We start from the raw sequence: 18,879 nt of genomic DNA, 5'->3' as shown, positions 1-18,879 counted from the left end.
TCAGAGTGAATGAGAGCCGCGAAAGATCCTTGATATAATTGAAAGTTTTCTCTCGCATCTAATTCGTAGAATTCGTTAATATTTGTAGCTCTGACATACCGCGATAGTTCACCTATAATTTTCACCATATTCTGCGAATACCTGGAAAAAAAATCAACAAAACTCTGGTCAGATGACTTTCAACATTTCACCGGAATCCCTATTTTCGTCATCGAACACCGCATCCCAACTCCCGAAATCGGCTAGAGTTTGTCAGATCACACCTAATTACAGTTAGTAGTACACCCCTGTCTTCCGTATCGGAAAGTAAGTACAATTGAATTTTCGCTATAATTTCTCATACCCCATGGTCGAAGGCGTTTGTCTTCGCGCGGAGTGAGAGACGAGAGCCCCTTCGGATTTACTTCATCTCGTACAAGCGAGGTGGTCTGGATTAAAAGTTTCGATTAAACGGACCGGAGTGAAAAAGGAAGTCGTACATTTACTTGCCAAAAGAGAAAAGGACCGGTTGTAACTGTTTCTTAATTTAATTATAACTTATTCAAGGGCCCGGAGTCTCGAAATCCCCCGTCGCGTACGTAGGGAGATTGCCAAGAAAATGTACAAGTAGGTTATATATACGTGTACAGCCGTGTATATACGCCAAAAAAAAAAAAAAAAAAAAAAAAAAAAGAAAAGAAAAACTCAAAGAAATCTGTTTTTCTTTCGCTCTCATTTATTTCGGCCCGCAATTTTTCCTTCGAATGAAAAGAAAAAATACATACATATATACATGTATACATATTTCTCGGCAAATTCAACGTCGATTTTTCCCAGCCATCGAAACCATTATGCGGAAAATCCGCGATGACGCAAGATATACATATATTTTTACCTCTTACGTAAATATATAATACATCGTACAAAATAACTAAGCTCTCTGGCTTCTAGTTTGATTGTAAAAAACGTATAACGCGTATATGTGGAAACCGCGAGTGTACATTCGATTTGCGCGGTTTTGAACGACCGCGGCGGCGGCCGCAGCTTCGCGAAGAACGCGCGTCTACGACAAATGAGAGGAGGCCGAGAGTCCGGAGGTACGGATCCGAGGATCATCCCCGTTTCGCGAGTACAAGAATCCCGAGCGTTGAATATATTACGTCATTTTTAAACGGCGTCAGATCATATCTTCTCAAATTCTTCTTCGATATCGACCGATCGCCTTCTCCTCGTCAATTTGATTTCACACGTGTATTCCATCTACTGTACACGGTATACTATTTCGAAAAGTGAATGACGAGCTGTGTCGTACGTAGGTAGTTACTTTGTACATCGGCGACACTTCGATACTCTGGATATACTTTGATGACAAAAAACTGGGGAGAAGGGGCCGGTGAGGGTAGGGGGGAGTCCGGAGTGCGGAGGACGGAGGAGTGACGCACTCTTCGCCGGAGTTTTTCCCTGAAATGTCAGGGAGAAGAACCGCGAGCCGGCGAGACGTTCGAATCCATATGGAGTTGAAAATCCAATATACAAAGGTGGAATGACGGAGGATACCCATAACACAATTACTGCGCGGGGTTGATGCGGGGCTTCAGGTTTGCTCCTGGGCACCGTATCCTCGAGTTGCTTGGGGTGGCAAGATTGAATATGAAAGTTTAATGTCAGTAATATCAGCGCTACTGCCCCTCTCTCTGCCGTAGCTCCGTATATACCCCACCGTATACCCCACCCACTCTGGACCGTACCACTCTCAGACATTTCAGCTTACCCGTCGCTCCCCCCCCCCCCCCTCCCCCCCCCCCCCCCCCCCCGTATATCTCATATCGCGCGAACACCAGCCCCGAGTTTCGCCCTCCCCCCCCTCCCGCCACCGCCGTGTACCACGTTTACCGCCACCTGTAACGTATATCTACGGTACGACGACGACGACGACGACGACCATCTAAGGTGTATCGTATTTATAAGACCGTAGCTATACGGTTGTTTGACCCGGTCGTAATGATAATAATAATGATGGAATATGAACGTCGGCTCTGTAGCAATAAAAATATCGATAATAACGTCGATTTTATGTGGGAACCGAGGTGGAGGCGTAGGGGGGCGCGTGCTGGGAGATGAAAAAAATTTACATTGGATTCCCTAAAGATTGCGGTTCCTTTCCTTCGACGGCGGTGAATTCTGATTTGGGTATGACGCGGATTTCCACTAGAAATTTGTACCATCTGACGCGTGAAATTTCACTTTCGGCCTTCGGCTAGCGAAGCATGAGGAGATAGGATAGATTCGGAGGAATTGAATATATCGACGGGCATTATGTGTACGCAATATTTATACACGCGTGATCGAAGAGTTCCGTTATTTTTTACGACGAGAGATCGAGTGGCTCGCGGGACGCGATTCTTTCGGTTCTTCAATAAGGGCGTATTTGTACGATCGCTTTGCCCAGCGTATTCCCATAAATCGAATATTCTCATATCGCTCGTCGGAATTCATCGGATTTCATTAATCCACCTGTCGTTTGTTCGAGGGTCGAGTTTATCCGGCGGACCGGTATAAATGGCTGATGAATAAAACCTGTAGACTCGGCTGAGTAATTTTTCTTATTAATTGGCATATAATTCCCGGGCTGTACGGAGGCGCGTTCTAATTTTCTGTTAAATTTCCTTTCGCCGAGGGGGGAAACAATGGGGCGAAAACCAAAAACTGAGGGTGGGCCACGCCGAGGGTAAGGGTGAGGAAATAAGGTACGGGGTGTAGCCTTTGCTATACCATCTAACGCCGTACTCCTCGCCGCGGTACCGTAAACCCGGGGTGAGATCGTCGGTGCAGGAGGGAAGGGTTCTTCGCGCGGATTGGATCTTGTCTGTAATTAATGAGGAAAGTTTTACAAATAGCCGAGGGCATCGTCGCTAAACGCCTTGGTAAACCCTGGAAATCCTTTCCGCAAGCGAAATATTTTCATGCGGAAGGAAATTTTTAATTGACAACTCCCCCGCAGCCAGACGACGGTCGCCCTCGATCACCCCCCGAATTTTGGCGACCCTCAAATTTTCACCCGGGTCCTCGTCGCGACCGCCCTCAGTTACGGAAAATCATACGAATAAATAGATGGACGACGAAAAAGTTAGAGCGGGCGAAATAACAAAAATCTATTCAATCTCCGCCCAGCTGTACCCTCCGTGTACTTATTTATTCGCTTCGATTCTTCTTCTCCTTCTTCTTCTTCTTCCACTTCCACTTGGACTTCCTTTTGCTCGAGACACGTCTATACGTCTTGCAACGGTTCGATGTCTCCGCACAGCGTTCGTATCGCGCGGAAAGCAAAAGAGATGGCTATCAGTTGTCACTCAGTGAACGCGGAAGTACATCCCGGGGAACGACGTCGTTCCGAGATAAAGATAGAAAAAGAAGACAGCCAGAGTCGGATCTTACAAGCGACCGAGGCTAACCGAGCACTCGACTTCTGGATTTGATCACACTTATTTTCACGGAAGAGATTCCCGGATCACGCCTGACCCACTACTCGCGCTTTCTCTCTCTATTTCACGGGGGGGTTTTTTTTTTTTTTTTCTCTCTCCCTTCGCCGTACGGGATCATGTTCTTCCGGGTGCAGCTATCATCCGGGTTTACTACCCACTAGTCCCCGGGATCCCGCCGAATAGGAAAAATAGGAAGACGCCTCGTCGCGTCTATACCCGATAACCCCTCGATCTTCCGCGTTGACTCCGTACCCCGTATACATATAGCGATCCTCCGACTTCAATTTTGACGCTATTTTGAGTGGTCGTCAAAGGGGCGATCTTCCCTCACTCGGATGAAGATGGGCGAAAAAAAAAAAATAATCATAACAACGCTACCTTGCGATCTGTTCTTCGTTTTGTTCGACTCTGATAATTTTTGTCAATTCGTATATTCACCTGATTCGGTTTGCTGAAATGTTCACGTCGTTGGTGACGCTGTTCCAGGTGCTGGAGATCGTTCGTATCGCACGGGGTCAGATACGGAGGGTGCCGCGACGACGGATAACCCGACAACGCCGTTTCCAACACCGCCGCCGACCTTGACCCCAAACCACCGACAAGCCTCTCCGTTTCCTTTGGAAAGCACAAATTCACGTCGACATCACTACAATGGAACTGCGTTGCCGGATAGATCGCGAAATGGAAACGGTGAGATTTATTTCCCGCTATATAGTATGTATACCCATACCTGTACGGTATTACGTATGAACCTACATGGTTTCGTTCATTTTCGACAATTCACATGACCGCTTTCGCAGTTTATTATCTCACGATAAATCATGTAGGACTTTTTTTTTTTTTCTCCTCTCCCCCCCCCCCCCCCCCCCCCTTCATTTTATTTATATATTATTGCACGTCCCCTTTTTTTCGCAATATAACAAATAAACGACGCGGAAATTCTCTTCTGCATGACAAACAAACAAAAAAAAAAAATAAAACAAATAAAATAAATGAAATAGTAGGAGGAAAAAAAAAATTCCTTCAATCGCGTAATGAAATCAGTAAATTCGATTACCATCGTGTGTACCCGCTCGATCATATCCCGTATCCGTGTAAGCAACGAAAAGATTTATTCGACACGGTGTATAAGAATGGGGTTCCCCTTTTTTACTCGCGAACGGAGGAAGGTATCTCTCTGCGAAGAAGCCAAAGTGCTTCCGTGTTCGTATTAAAGTTTGCAAAGTTTTCAATCCGGATTATTCCAGATGGTTTGCGTCATCCACACTCCCCGGTAGCTTACGTCGCCCCGCCCGCCGATGCACGGGTGCCGCTGCTTGCCATCTCTATGTATACCTATATACTTTTTCAGCGAACCATCCCTCCGCCGTTCCTCGTGCCAACGAACGAGTTTACTCAGCGATCGTTTGTCGCGTTTCGATCGCACGAGGGTGTGAAATAAGCTCGTAATAATAACGGGCGAATAAGTTTTTCACTTTTCCCAAAAAAAAACACTCCTTTCACTCGCGACGAACGCGCTTGCTGTCGGATGCGCCGCAAATGTTTTACCTCGTGCGGGACGACGACGAGTCATCCATGAGTCTCGATCGTTCGCGGAGCGAAGAACGAAGGGGAAAATAGAAGCCGCCGCGTTATCCGTAGCTGTCGGTGAATTTTCCCGCATTTTCATTACAGGGGAGACCGTGTACGCCGCCCCCACGAAAAAGAACAGCATCGCCGGTGGTACCCTCGGGAGACGTAATCGACGAGGACATGCGAATGCTTTGAGCAGCAGCTCGACGGCCAGCAGCGATCGGTCCGAGGCTGTATTTCCGGACGAACATTCTAGAATGCACCTCAACAACGGTGAGTTACTCACGCTCCGTTTTCGTTTATTTTTCGTTTCTTTTTTCGTCAGACAAGAAGATTATCGATTCGTTTTCTTTGCGCTTTCATGACACGCGTCTTGATTTTTCACGCCATCTCACGTCATCCATCGATTCGTCGCAAAATGGACGCCACGACACTCGAGGAATTGACGGATTAATTTTCAGTCCGATAATTCCGGCGTCGAATCAGCTTAGGCGCGGATGCTCGCACGGTTCGGCTCTCCTGAAATACCGAGTGCCGCGCAGTCGTTCGTATATTCTAGTTTGTTATAAAAGTTAGTCCCCTTCCCCCTTCCGTTTTATATATGTACGCGCGTATGTACGGAACGTTGTTGTCCACTGGGGGTGGTGGCCATACTGCTTTGCTTCGCGAGTGGGTAACTGAGTTACCAGTTACTGCGGTCAGGCTAGTTAACGGAGGTCACGGCGAAGTTAGCCGGTACCAGTCCATTGTTTTAGAACCACCGAGAGTATTTAGGCCTCGGTTTCCTCCGTCGGCTCGACACCTCTTCCCCGTTTCCTTTTCTCTCTCGCCTCTCGCAACGTCGTCACGCTCTCCTCATTCCATTATAAAATACCCCCTCCCCCCCCCCTCCGACCCTCTCTCTCTCTCTCTTTATCTCGAACACCCCCGTCCCACCGCGGCTTTCGCGGTCCCCAAAGGTAACGCGGTTTTGGACCACGGGATGAACAAGTTACCGCCGCTGCTACGTATCCACCCTTCGCTCCGACCCCCTGTTTCCCCCCCCCCCCCCCCTTCTCTCTCTCTCTCTCTCTCTCTCTCTCGGTGAGCTAACTTATAAACGTATTTGACTAGATCTCGTTTGCCGACACCTCTGTCAAACTCGAACCGCGTGCCTGGCCAGGTTTGGGGCGAAAAGCCGCGTCGGTGTTTGAGAAAATTTCTCGACACACGTGCATCGAGACGAACCGGCGAACGTACGGCGAAGTAGAAACGTGCCGACGACGATCGTCGTTGTCGCGACTCGATGACTTTCTCAGTCGGTGTCGCCGCCATAATCGCGCTCGCCTCTTCGAACGATTAATAGCCGGGAATCCATGGCGCAGAAATAGGAGATGCGGTTGAACGAGGTCGGTGCGGTGCGAGTATCGAGCTCGCCATGGGGTTTAGCCGGTTAATCGGAAGTCGGAAGACAATTGAACTTGACGGGATCCCGTTTCCAGTAATTGTTCGAATCGCATGACCTGACTCCGCATAGGTTCGAACCATCGACGAAGCAAGCACGCAGGACACTACCGGCATTATCGTCTATTAGCAAATGGCTTTTGCTGCTCGGAGACAAAGCTTACCTATACGTTAATTCGGTATTCTACTTTAGTCGCGCGACGTCTACGGGGAAGAGACGCCGCTACGGGGCAACCCTCTGAAATTAGATTAGACGCGGTGAAAAGGGATGAAATGTAAGTACCGTACGAGATGCTGCGTACGCGCCCTTGTCTCGTCTCGTGTCCCTTCCGAAAGCTACGCGCGAAGGGTTTGCATCGGTTTCCCTTTCCGCCGAACCGCGTAACGACCCTAATTATTTATTCTAAAATATTTATTCGCCAGCTAGCGTTTTTTGTTTTCTAAATCCCCAGGCGGTGTTGCCGAGTACGTCGGCCGTTCGTGAATTTAGAGCAATTTGAAATTAAACCGTAGAGAGTTAGGTGCATAACGACGTATACGTGGATAAATCTTTCACGTCCTCGCACAAAAGGCCCTGTGTAACGGCGGAATAAATCCCGCTTCTATTTACCGACGTTTACATAGGTTACTAACGGTGCACAATGACTCCGAACTGGTTTATTAGACGGGAGATCATAAAATATTTTAAACCCCCGTCGTACGCGCGTGTCGTCGTACAGTGTAGCGGTGTAGATCTGACCTCGGGGAACACGTTTATATTCCAAAAACCTGGTTCGGCGCCAAACCCGCGTTAAATGGTGTACAATAAGTACAACGATACCTACACCCTACACCTGTCGTTGTGTAATCTACCGATTGATCCTTTTTTTTTTTGTTTTTCCCCCGATTCGATTCCTCCGTCACCGGCCACGATATCGTCAACGCCACGTCATTTTCAAACCCTACGCGGTATCCGATTCCCACCGATCCACCCGATTCGAACGTATCGCGTTAAATTCTTCGACCCGCACACCGTTATTAATTCGAGTTGAGTGACGAATAGACTACGTCATACATGCAGATGACGTCGCGGGGAGTAACGAATATTTGCATGAACGTTCGCGCGTACCTACATACACACGTCTCTCGAGTGTCGGGAAGCACAAGGACGTTAATATACGTTCGCTCTTCCACATTTGATCGAGTTAAAACGTTGAGGTGGTCGGGTCCGGGGCAGGGGGGGGGGGGGGGACGTCAGCAGACGGTACGGTGTCGGGCTAACTGCGTCAAGTCACTGTCCACCCCGTGCACCTTGCGAAATCGAAGCGGCGGTGGCGGTGGCGCTGTCCCGCGTATATATATACGGACTATGTTTGACCACCGACAAACGTACGGACAGGCGGACCTACGGACAAACCTGGCTCTATCTGCTACGTATTCGCCGGTATAGGTACGGAGTGTCAGTCGGATGCCGCCGTCACCACCCTTAATTGGCTCCGTGATTACGGGCTTCCGATTCACCGAGTCTCCTGACCGACCCTCTCTCCGCCTCTCCCTCTTTGAAGCCCCCGCCTCCTCCGCCACCCCTCCCCCCCCCCCTTTACAACCCGTCAAACGTCATTGCGGGGCGTGTAGTTCGCTTGGTAAATCAAGTTCGCACCAGAACGCGAGAGAATTGGTGCGAAACACTCGCCCTCGCCTCGCAGTTTTCGCCCTTCACACTTATATTATCTGCACGGGGTTGGCGGCGCGGCATCGGTACACAGGGTGTCGGTAAAGGAGCGCACGTGTGTACACCTACGCTATATACGAGCGTGGAAGTACGCGGCGGCCACTTGTGTGTCCCCGGTGCTCCGATTAAGCTGACTTTTATTCAATTATTATACTCGAAATGTGGAGAACCGGGGTGCGGCGATGAAAAGAGGGCGGCGGGGGGTTGGAGGGGCGAACGGGCAACGGCGCTCTCTGCAGTTTTTCGATACGGTATTTGTTGCTTTTCACGGCGGGGAAAAAAAAAAACCGTACGGTGAAACAAGGGAACGTAGATATGTCCGCCGGAGAGTATCCGGCGTGTGTATGGGAAAGTCGAAGCGTCGCGTACGCAGCGTAGAAAATTGTCACGGAATGTAAAACGTTCTCTCCGTATTTCGAATTTGTCACTTTTGTTTCTTATATTTTTTCCGCGACCGGCGTTCCTATCCACGCTGTTCCTTTTTTCGCGGGTACCTACGTTGTTTAAAACGTTTCAAACGAACGTGGCAAAAGAAAAAAAAAAAAAAAAGAAAAAAAAAAGAAATCGAACATGAAACGGAAGAATTAATAAACGAGGGTGAGCTTTTGTGACGGGGACACCCGATATCGACTACGTAATTACAAATATTTTCAATTGTCGGGCCGCCCGGCAGCCGTGCACGGGGGTAAAGGGACGGAAGCTTAATAACGGAAACGAATAAACTGCACGTATAATATCTATACCCACCTACGTTTCGATAGTGAAGTTGTCCAGAGCACACAGAAAACGACGCGCGGGTGGTAGTGACAGAATCGCGTAGCCGTACCGGCACCTGTTCAATGCCTCGATTTAATTAAACAATTGTTAGGAATTATAATCGACTGCGTACACCTGTGATATACCTGTGTATACGTGTGGTCCTATACTCCGACGACGACCACTACAAACCGATCGACGACTCCTACCACCGACGTCATCGTAGTCGTGTACTAAAATTTTGCACCGAGTGCCGTAGGTGTACGTACAACGCTATAATAGAGCGGAATTACAGCATATCCTCGTCGTGTCGGCGTACGACGCGATCGTATTAGTTATATTCATCCCACTCTGTGCGATTCGCGTGATATCACAATACCGCAATCATCTCTCTCATCTCATTTATCTATCAATTGCAAAATCGTTCGACCGCCGAGCGGGGTGAAGGATTTTATCGCCACTCAAAAATATCTATAATTATCGACGGGTATTATCCTTCGTCCCTCGGCTCGGGTGCGAGTTGAAAAAAATCTCGCGCGTTCATCACGGCTCCTGTGTATTTTTCACATTCACCCGCTTCGTTCGAAAAGTTTTTTTTTTTTTTTTTCGAACTTGTCGTTGTACGACAAACCATTTCGAACCTTCGTCATTCGTTAGTCGTAGAGTGTGATTGTGGGTAATTTATCGCTTCATTGACAACTGATTATTTTTCTGCACCATATATGAATCTGTAATATAATTATTCGCATTGCTCATGCAGCACTGCACATTATTAATTTATCTCCTTTTTTTTTCCCCCCTTTTTTTTTTCGGCACATTCGATTCTGCACAGGTCTGTCAAGGCCTTCGTACTTCACCGGTATGTATTTTACATCCTGATCGACTGTTCTAGATGTGTATGTTGTTTTTTTTTTTTTTTTTTGATTTTTTTTATTCCTTCAATTGAGAACGAACTTTTTTCAACGTAGAAAAATTAACCTTTGTCAGTAGTAGTTGCCCCGTACCGCACAAATCCACGGCATAATATTTCATTATTACACTCTTTGAACCCATATTAGCACGTGTATAATCGCATGTATTTACATATATACATACATACATAAATGTTAATAATCAAATCGGACGCACGATAATCCGCAGAATTCGCTCCGCGTTTTCAAAATTCTCACTAAATTTACGTTAACCACGCACGCACACGTACACGTGTCCTATTGTTTAGTTAAAATAACAGCAGGTATAAAATAAAATTTAAACTTACACACACACGCCGCACACGTATATTTTACAACGCCCCGTAGTACCGTCATAGATAACGGTACCGCCGAATAAAACGATGCACATAAAATCCGCGTAGGCTCTACGGGGATATGTTTTCGTGTCATGGTTCGATTACAGTTCTATCAATTACCGAAGCACGGATAATGACGTCGAATCAATGGCCGTTAAAATAGAAACAATAGAACGGATATAGCGAGTTCTCTTCTTTTTTCGTCTGTTTTTCCTTTCGCTGTCACTTTTTATTTTACGAATCATAAATTTCCTCAACAATCGCCATTTCGCAATTTCGGGCTATCCGTGTAGAGCTGTAGTTTTAATACACGCTACGTATCGGGGTGGACACGTACGTACGTACGTACACCGACGTTACCGCGGTGGATTATCGAATGACACCGACTAATGCCGATCGAAACAAACGAAATACGTACAGGGTGATTAGTTTTCTCGCAAAGCTCACGCGCTCACACGATAGCGAAACGTGCGCGACGGTTTTTTTTTTTTTGTCAGCTCTCGTTAAACTTTTCAACCGAACGGACTTTCGAATTCGCACGAACGGAGGCCTCGGCGATGAAGAGGACCGCGGCGAAAACCCCACGGCCGGGGGGGGGGGGGGGGGGGTGTGGTACGCGCTAGTTTAGTCGTAGATACGCCATAGAACGTCTATATAGGCGCACGTTTATTGGTCACGAATATAGGCGTCGTAGGTAACTCTGATTTACAATAATGTCCACTGTTATGTTAACGGCTACTAATGGTTACACATGACCATAATTATCCAAGCTGTATAGCGTCTGCCAAACTATCGCGAACCACCCCTCATATCGCCAATTAAATCCATATGCTCTGCGGCGTGCACCGGTACACGGGGGTCCAGTCTACCGATCTCCGTTCTCTAATTATTCAAATTCGAAGATATACCAATTCGACTTTTTCCCGTCTTTTTAACCCTAACGACGCGTATTTGAATACATAGGGGTGTGTACACGCGTACGTATATTCGCGTCACGACAGGTTGGCGTGCAATGTATTATATCGTTCGGGTGATTGCTATTATCGATTCTCTATATCGGTATTTATAGTTTACGATGTTAATGGGCCACTAAAACCAGCTATTACTACCGAATGACGCCAGATTTTATTAAAATTTCTGCTTTACAACCTCTAGAACAGTTGGAAGGAGGGGAAGGGGGGGCGGTTCCACCTCCGACCACCCGACATTCGTATACACGTATAACCGTGCGCCCGGCGCGAAACGAAACGCCACGCCAGCCGTCTCACGAAACAAGATATAAACTTTAGATAAAATGGGGAGAAACCACCCCCGTAGTTATTATTTAATTTATTTTATTTTCATTTCGTTTTTATTCCACCGTATTATTTTTTCATATTTCGGGTGAAATTTTAAGCCCGGACGGAGTCTCGGCGTTGTTTTCGTCTGAAATTCCTCGTTGGCGTGGCAAACTTTGGCGAAACTGTGGGCACGCGTAGGCCGGTAGGTACGGTACTTGTTTCGGTATTTACGACGAGGTCACGAATAGAATCGCAGCGGGTGTACGGGCGGCGTGAAAATGGACTTAAAGGGGGTCAGAGTTTGGAGGGTTGTTTGAAGCGGCTTACGAGAATTACTTAATAGGCTTCATAGAAATCTGAGGAGTTGAATCCATTAGCCTGGGCGACAAGTTGTACGCGCGCCGCCTCCTTTAAAAATACGACTATTATACGGGGATGTGTGAACGGAGGAAAAATAAAGGGAGAGAAAGGGAGAAAAACAAAACAAGGTCGAAAGTGCTTTCGAAAAGCGCCTCCATAAATATTTCTCGACGTTTCGGAATTCGCGTCGCGTTATATTTTGCAAAATACGTCGTCAACGCTACGCACTTCGTCGGGGGGGAGAGGGGGGGGGGTGTACGGTGCGAGGATACACAGGTATACAACGTTGCAGCTGGTATTACTCGCGGACAACTCGGCGCGGGGGCTTACCCTACTGACGTATTTATGCGAAAAAGTTATTGCGGACGATGAGTCGGAGACGTACGATACACGTAATAACTGACCCGTCGTCTCCGTCGCAACGACGCGCGGTTGGCGCGTGGTATCGGGGCAAAAGTCACGACGTCGACGTATCCTCCCGTCGACGCGGCATTGCGCGGCTACACGGCGAACCTAACCAATTCGCGGCTCTCGCGTAGCGCGTAGAAAAATTGCGCGCAAAAGGTGGGTTCGGTCGGTCAGGCGCGGTCGGTCGGATGCAGACGTCATAATTCACCCAGATACGACAGCGATAGGTAAGATTACGTGGCTACGTCCCCGTATCATCCGTATATCTCGCCCCCCCCACGTATACGCGGATAATTATAACGTGCGATACGGTACAATTTGCGGATATACGAGGGATATATACACGTACGGCGAAATTATCCAGATGACACTTTCCCTGAATTATTGATCACACCGTACATTATGTACACACCGACTATACGTATCTCCACCGTTCCAGTTGGAAATGCATACGGAACCCGTACGTCGCGGATACAAATTTATAAAGAACGGTGTACGACGATTACCTACCTACTTGAATGGTTGGACGTTGGCATGCGTGCATGCGAGAAGTAGCTCAGTAGCTCGTTTTATTTATAAACATCCAGCATTTTAATCAAGCGTCGTATCCGACACAGGTAACATACTCACCTGCATATATCATACACGAGGCATACACCTATTCGACTATATAGCCGCCTGATTTCAACCGGTACGCTTGATGTATGTGATTAAAAAACAAGCTGATTAATAATTAATTACACCGTTTACACTCCATATCTTATACGTTAAATTTACATGCATAGATTCGAGCAATACGGAACGTTCGTCCGACACGCTAGACACACTCGGATACCATGTTACTTGTGATATTCGGATGAAGCGGATAAGGAATTATTTTCCGTTCCGCGGAAATAATCGACGTCGTTTCATCCCGTTCCCGGTATTCGTTCGACTTGTTGCTACTTTTTAGGGGACGCGTACTCCGAACATTTCTCGCGCAAAATTTCCCGTACATTTTGTTAAAGAATCTCTCGGAGGTCTGATACCTATGATTAAACTCGGTGTACAGGCTGACGGTGAATGTTCTCTAAATTACGAGCATGTCCTCTCATAATTCCTATCCGCCGACGCAAAAACGGAACATGGTATCGCGAGCGGAATGAACACGAAGAACGAAAGCGCGACCTACTCGGCGACGGTGGGGGGAGGGGGGCAGGGGGGCAGGGGCACGCGACGTACTCGGAAACTTTGGGGTGAAAATTTCCGTATAATACAAAAGAAGTTATGGTTGCCTGTGCAGACACTGGTGGTGATTCCCCGCCAGAGCCAGCCCCTCCAGAAGTCCCGCCGCGGGGCCCTTCCCTTCACGCTACCCATACGCTACGGGCGCAACAGGCCCGAAACGGCTGCCTACCGAATTCCACCACCGGATATGCCATTCCACCGGAACAAACGCAGTCCGAGAATTACCAAGGTAAGTTTGAGAAAGTTATCGGAAGATACGACGACGGCGACGACGACGACGACGACGGTCGTAAAACAGCGATTTTGCTACGGAACGGGCGATATAGTTTTTTACTCGACGAACGACACGAACGTCCCGCCCACTCCAACGGGACTTTGTACGGTTATGTATATAGCCAGACCGATGTATTAAATGAACTAGCTTTGCGCACCGTTAACGCGATATGGCTTATCGAAAATACATTGCAATAGATTTGGCGCGAGCATGCCTACTACCCCGGGTACGCTGCAAACGCCCGAACCTCGACTCGCCACTTTCCCTAAATGATTCGCATAAAATTCGACCGATCCCGCTCCTCGACGGATTTTTATCGGATCGACGAAATCAGTACATGGAAAAAGAAGCGAAGCGAAAATTGCGTAGCTCGATTCGAAACGACATTTGAGAATTGAAAAAACGGACTATCGATTCACGTGGATATAAGCGACCGGGGAATATCTTTTTCAATTATATGAAATTATTATAATAATGAATACGGTCGGATCACAATCTACCGCCGATATGGTCGTACACGTAATTTGAAAGTCGGCGAACACTGCAGCATCGGGTGGATCTACCCTCGGGATATACTCGCGTGGCTATTTTAGAGTCGAACGACGAATTTATCGTGACCCAGTGCAGATTTGCTGATGATTTCCACTTCAATCAGATCGTTATTTCGGCGGTTATGGGCTGGTGTGGGATACAATTGACAGTCAAACCAAACTGCATCGCACTAATGGCAAGTGGATAGCTGCCGCTGCTGCTGCTGCTCCCGCTGTTCCGAAATATACGGAAGGCAAACAGAGTCAGCCGTTACTATATTTACAACGAATTAACGGAGGCGTTAATGCAAAATCCGGTCCTCCATAGCCATTAGTTTCAACAGATTTCCGCCGACCGATACGTCACCCCGCGTATACACGTATGTACGCCTGCATAATAAATCCACGTAGGCTGATGTTCGCCATTTATACTCCGGTGAAAACTGCATTTTTCCATTATATAGGTATACATATACATATATATATCGCATGGGTATACCCGTGCGAGTGTACGCGGACGACTTTTGCGATAGAAAAAGCTAGTTCGGCGCTGCCCTATTTCGGGATGCATTTTCATTCCTACGTATGAATTCAAAACTCACGCTCCAAAACCCCCAAATATTATGCAAACCGAAAATGATGCCTCTGAATATTCAGCGACCCGATATATGCATCGGGCAAGTAATGCATTAGGAATTGGATTTGAGAAAACAGTTGTTTGTATTGATCCTGTGCGCCTGCGATCGGATTGCCCGATTTCTCAGGGGTTGAAATTTGATTCTACCATCGCTTCTATCCCTTAGCTACTGAGAATTCTGGTGATAACAAATTCGTCCGAGAGCCGGAGTTCCGGTAACGCCATGCGGGATGTGTACGTTAGGGTGGGCCAGAAATGAAAACTAAGTTTTTTTTTACTTCGATATCGTGAAAATATCGTTGAAGATGACAGAAAACAAATTCCAATAATATTAAGCGATGCCTCTTGACGATTGCTAATTTCCCATTTAAATAATACGGGATAATTTTTTTATTTTCCTTGGAATTTTATCGCGTCTCGTCATATATTTTGTGAAGTTTCTCTTTTTGGCATTACATTTTTATAGAGAAATGCTTATCTAATTATTATTGCAATAATCTTTACGATACTTTCAAATAGTTCTGAATTCTGTTAGATTTCTTTGTATTTGAATCATGCAGAATTGAAAAATTATTTGATACTAAAAGAAGGAACTTCACGAAACATGTGATGTTTCAGGCTTTTGAACTATTATTTGTTTTTCATCATCTGGATCATATTTTTACGGTTTCAGAGAGAGAAAAAGTTTGTTTTTTTTCGGCCCACCCTAAAGTACATGTAATCACATCGCGATAATTATTAGCGTTCCACGAGCGTTGCGACGAGTGTCATGAAATAGCGGGTGGGGTAGGTACGCTTAGGTATGTAGATGTGTATGTACGTATAATCTATAATATCATACCGTAAGCTATACCTAAAATTTCCCCTCCGTGCGATACCTGATTCCACCATGGGTATGTTACTCCCTCTCCCCCCCGACGCAGACCCTGATAGTCCTTTGTTGGAATGTACACAATGCGCACATTAATTAAACTGGTCTCAGGCTGCTATTTGTCAGCGAACAGAATGTAACGAGAAAATTACTCGTTTCTAAAACAGTTTTGACGGTATAGTATATATCTATACCGCGTATTTTCCGACTCCCATCTCTTCCCGAATATTCGAAATAACATCGGAAAGCTCTCGAGGAATGGGCATCTCGGTGACAAATTTCTATTAAAAATAGTACGAATATCAAAGGCGGAATAATTTCGAAGATCATAAGAATGACCGAAAACTGGGTTTTCCGAAATTCACAAGGATTTCGAAACCGTAAAAGTTACAGTGGGTAAAAGAGGGGGGAGTGGGAAACTAAGGTGAGGTTAAACTTATGAATATATTAGGCGATTCAAACATCCCATGGGTGTTTTTTTGCGAGGGTAGCGGTACCGGCGGTAACAAAAAGACGTCATGGAGTAGCCGGAGAGACACTGGGACGCGGTATTAGCATAAGTGCGAAATTTATTTTCTTCTTGCGAACCTATTAAGCCAGCGAGAGGAGTACGAGAAAATGGAACAGGTGGGATTAAGACGGAGTCGAGGGGCTGCCTGGGATCGGTTTTCGACTTTCTTTTTTCTCGCGTAAAGAGTCGAGAGGTCGGAAACTGAGATCTTGGCTCGCTGCGAATCGCGCGGTCGTTAACGGGTGAAAATTTAGCAGCAACCGCGGGTGTTGCATAAGAAAATTGAAGCGACCCCGGAGACGCTATCGGAGAGAGGACTGAGCCGTACCTGGTATCATCCGAAAGTGTTCTAGACGGTACTTAAGTGATACGTATATTTTTGCATAACCGCAAATTAGACGTAATCCTCGCGGAACCCATGGGAAGAGGAAAAAGACGAAAAAACGGCAACGGGACGGAATCTCGACGTAAAATTTTTTCACCATTATACAAGTATCGTAACTACGACAATAGGTACTCGGATTATTACCTCTTATACGCGGAAGATTAAACGACGCCATCAAAAAACACGCGTATAGCTATAGGAAAATATCATTCTTCTCCGATGACCGCGCGATTCTTTGTGCAGTTTTATGATGGGTGAAAAAAACGAATTACGTTTTTAAAAATAACAAGCGCGTATCAAGAATATTATTACAACCTTCGCAATCGATATACATATCACTATACCGAGCGGAGAGATTCCTTCGACGACAATCTACCATATTTCAAAACATTTGATCAGACGAGGGTGATGAAAACGAAAAGAATTACCCGTCCTGTGGTTGCGATTATATTTCTCCAGATGGATATTTAGGCGGTAGCAATTCGTAGGTATATTATTTAATCTCCAAATTAATATGATAACGTCGCCGGTCTCGGGTAGGCGAAGACCTTGGCCCAGGGGTTTCGAGGGTGGTCGTTGTTCGTTTGAAATCTTTGACGATACGACGTGGCTCCTGAGGGTGTCGTGCGGCGCTAAATACGGTTCCTAGTATGCGAACACGGGACCCGTAGCAACGGCAAAACAATTACAATGGAAAGTAACGATGGACAAAAGAGGTCGGAATAACGGTCCAATCACATTACCTCGCCCTCCGTTTTTCCCTCCCCGATTTAGCCGCCTGCTGCCCGCGGCTCGAGCCGCCACTTTTTTCCCCCGTTTTCCTGTTGCGCGACAGCCAACCGAGAAAAGGTTCACTATCACGTACCCAAGGAAGCAAATGAGAAGCTGATCCTCGTGATCCTATTGTTACTTGGCGTATAGAGCCGTACGGATATCCCTGAAACCGAGGCGATAAAATTTTTGTCTATTATTCAAGACCACCTCGCTCCGTGGCGCCTCTCTCTCTCTCTCTCTCTCTCTCGATTCCACCGCGATTTTCTCAGTTCCCCGTATCGGAATAGGAAATGGTAATAACCGCGACGTTTTTTGATCGAGTTTCTGATTTTCCTCCAGACAAAACTCTACGTTTTTCACACGACCAATCTTATCCGCGGAGGCCAGTTATGTAAGATACATTAATTCTCGTCGCGTTCGCTCTATCGCTTTGACTTGATACGCTCGGTGCTCTAACGAAGCTTAAACGTCTGCGTCGACCTGTGCTAGCGTTGGAAAGATGATAAGAGAAAATTGTCATTCCTCCGACACCTCTGGGACCACCCCCTCCGGCTGAAGGAAAAATAGATAGATATCAAGCTCGCAATTTCATCAATTTTTTTTACTTTCTTACCATTTTTCCTACTCCCGCACCGCTCTCCCTCCGTCTCCGTTAACGACGCCGCGGAACGAGGCGAACCAAATAGCGGGGAGTTGAATACAAAATGAATTTTTATCGATCACTCGGAAGGTTACTTGCGCTTTGTCACATCGAAGAATAATTTTTTCCTCCGCTCTAATTCCCGACACTTTTTTTCACCGAGTCACCGTAATTACTGCGGGCTAAATGAGGGGAGAAAATCGGTGGCAGTATTGTCCGTCGAAGAGAGAGGTTATCGTGGGCAATTTAAGAAGCAATTAGATAAGTGGAACCGCCGCCTCTCGCCGCTCTGTGATTCGATAAATGCGTCGTCCGGGACAGACGGAGCGACGGTTCGAGCTCATCTCGTCCTGCGGGACCGCCGAAGAACCGAGAGGACGTTTGTTCCAAGGGAGGAACAGGTGGAACTGGACGCGGTCATCTCGCGAGCAATTAAGATTTTCCGTCGGTTGAACCGCTGCAGCGTACCGCGCCACACCGTTTTCTCAGCTTACAATTAGATCACCGCCGTTGTTTCTGCAAAACGAATATTTCAAAGCGCAGGGGAAATTTCGTCGCTGCGCGTGAAGATTACGTCGAAATTAGGCTTTCGGAAAAGGGGCGCTGGTTAAGATGCAACGGAAGGGGATCGGAAGGGGATCGCGCTTTTATATAGCTACGTGCGCGGGGAGACTTTCGTTTACACACGGACTAGATCAAGGCGGATCCCCGTAAGATGGACCGCGTCGTTTTCGCAGACGTTGTAAGATCG

General features: G+C 46.9%; 1 protein-coding gene across 1 annotated transcript in view; it reads left to right on the top strand.

Annotated features, from left to right (window-relative positions):
• The window catches only part of LOC105692882 (teneurin-a), a 451,510-nt gene that overhangs the window by 219,186 nt on the left and 213,445 nt on the right, over positions 1–18,879 (top strand). The window contains exons 5-7 of the mRNA XM_048655887.1: positions 3,948–4,151; positions 5,136–5,306; positions 13,562–13,735. Coding sequence (XP_048511844.1) covers positions 3,948–4,151; positions 5,136–5,306; positions 13,562–13,735 — 549 coding nt within the window. The remainder of the gene's footprint in view (positions 1–3,947; positions 4,152–5,135; positions 5,307–13,561; positions 13,736–18,879) is intronic.

Source organism: Athalia rosae, chromosome 5 (genome assembly GCF_917208135.1).
Source record: "Athalia rosae chromosome 5, iyAthRosa1.1, whole genome shotgun sequence".
NCBI classification, from domain to species: Eukaryota; Metazoa; Arthropoda; class Insecta; order Hymenoptera; family Athaliidae; genus Athalia; species Athalia rosae.
This window is presented reverse-complemented; position numbering and strand designations above follow the sequence as displayed.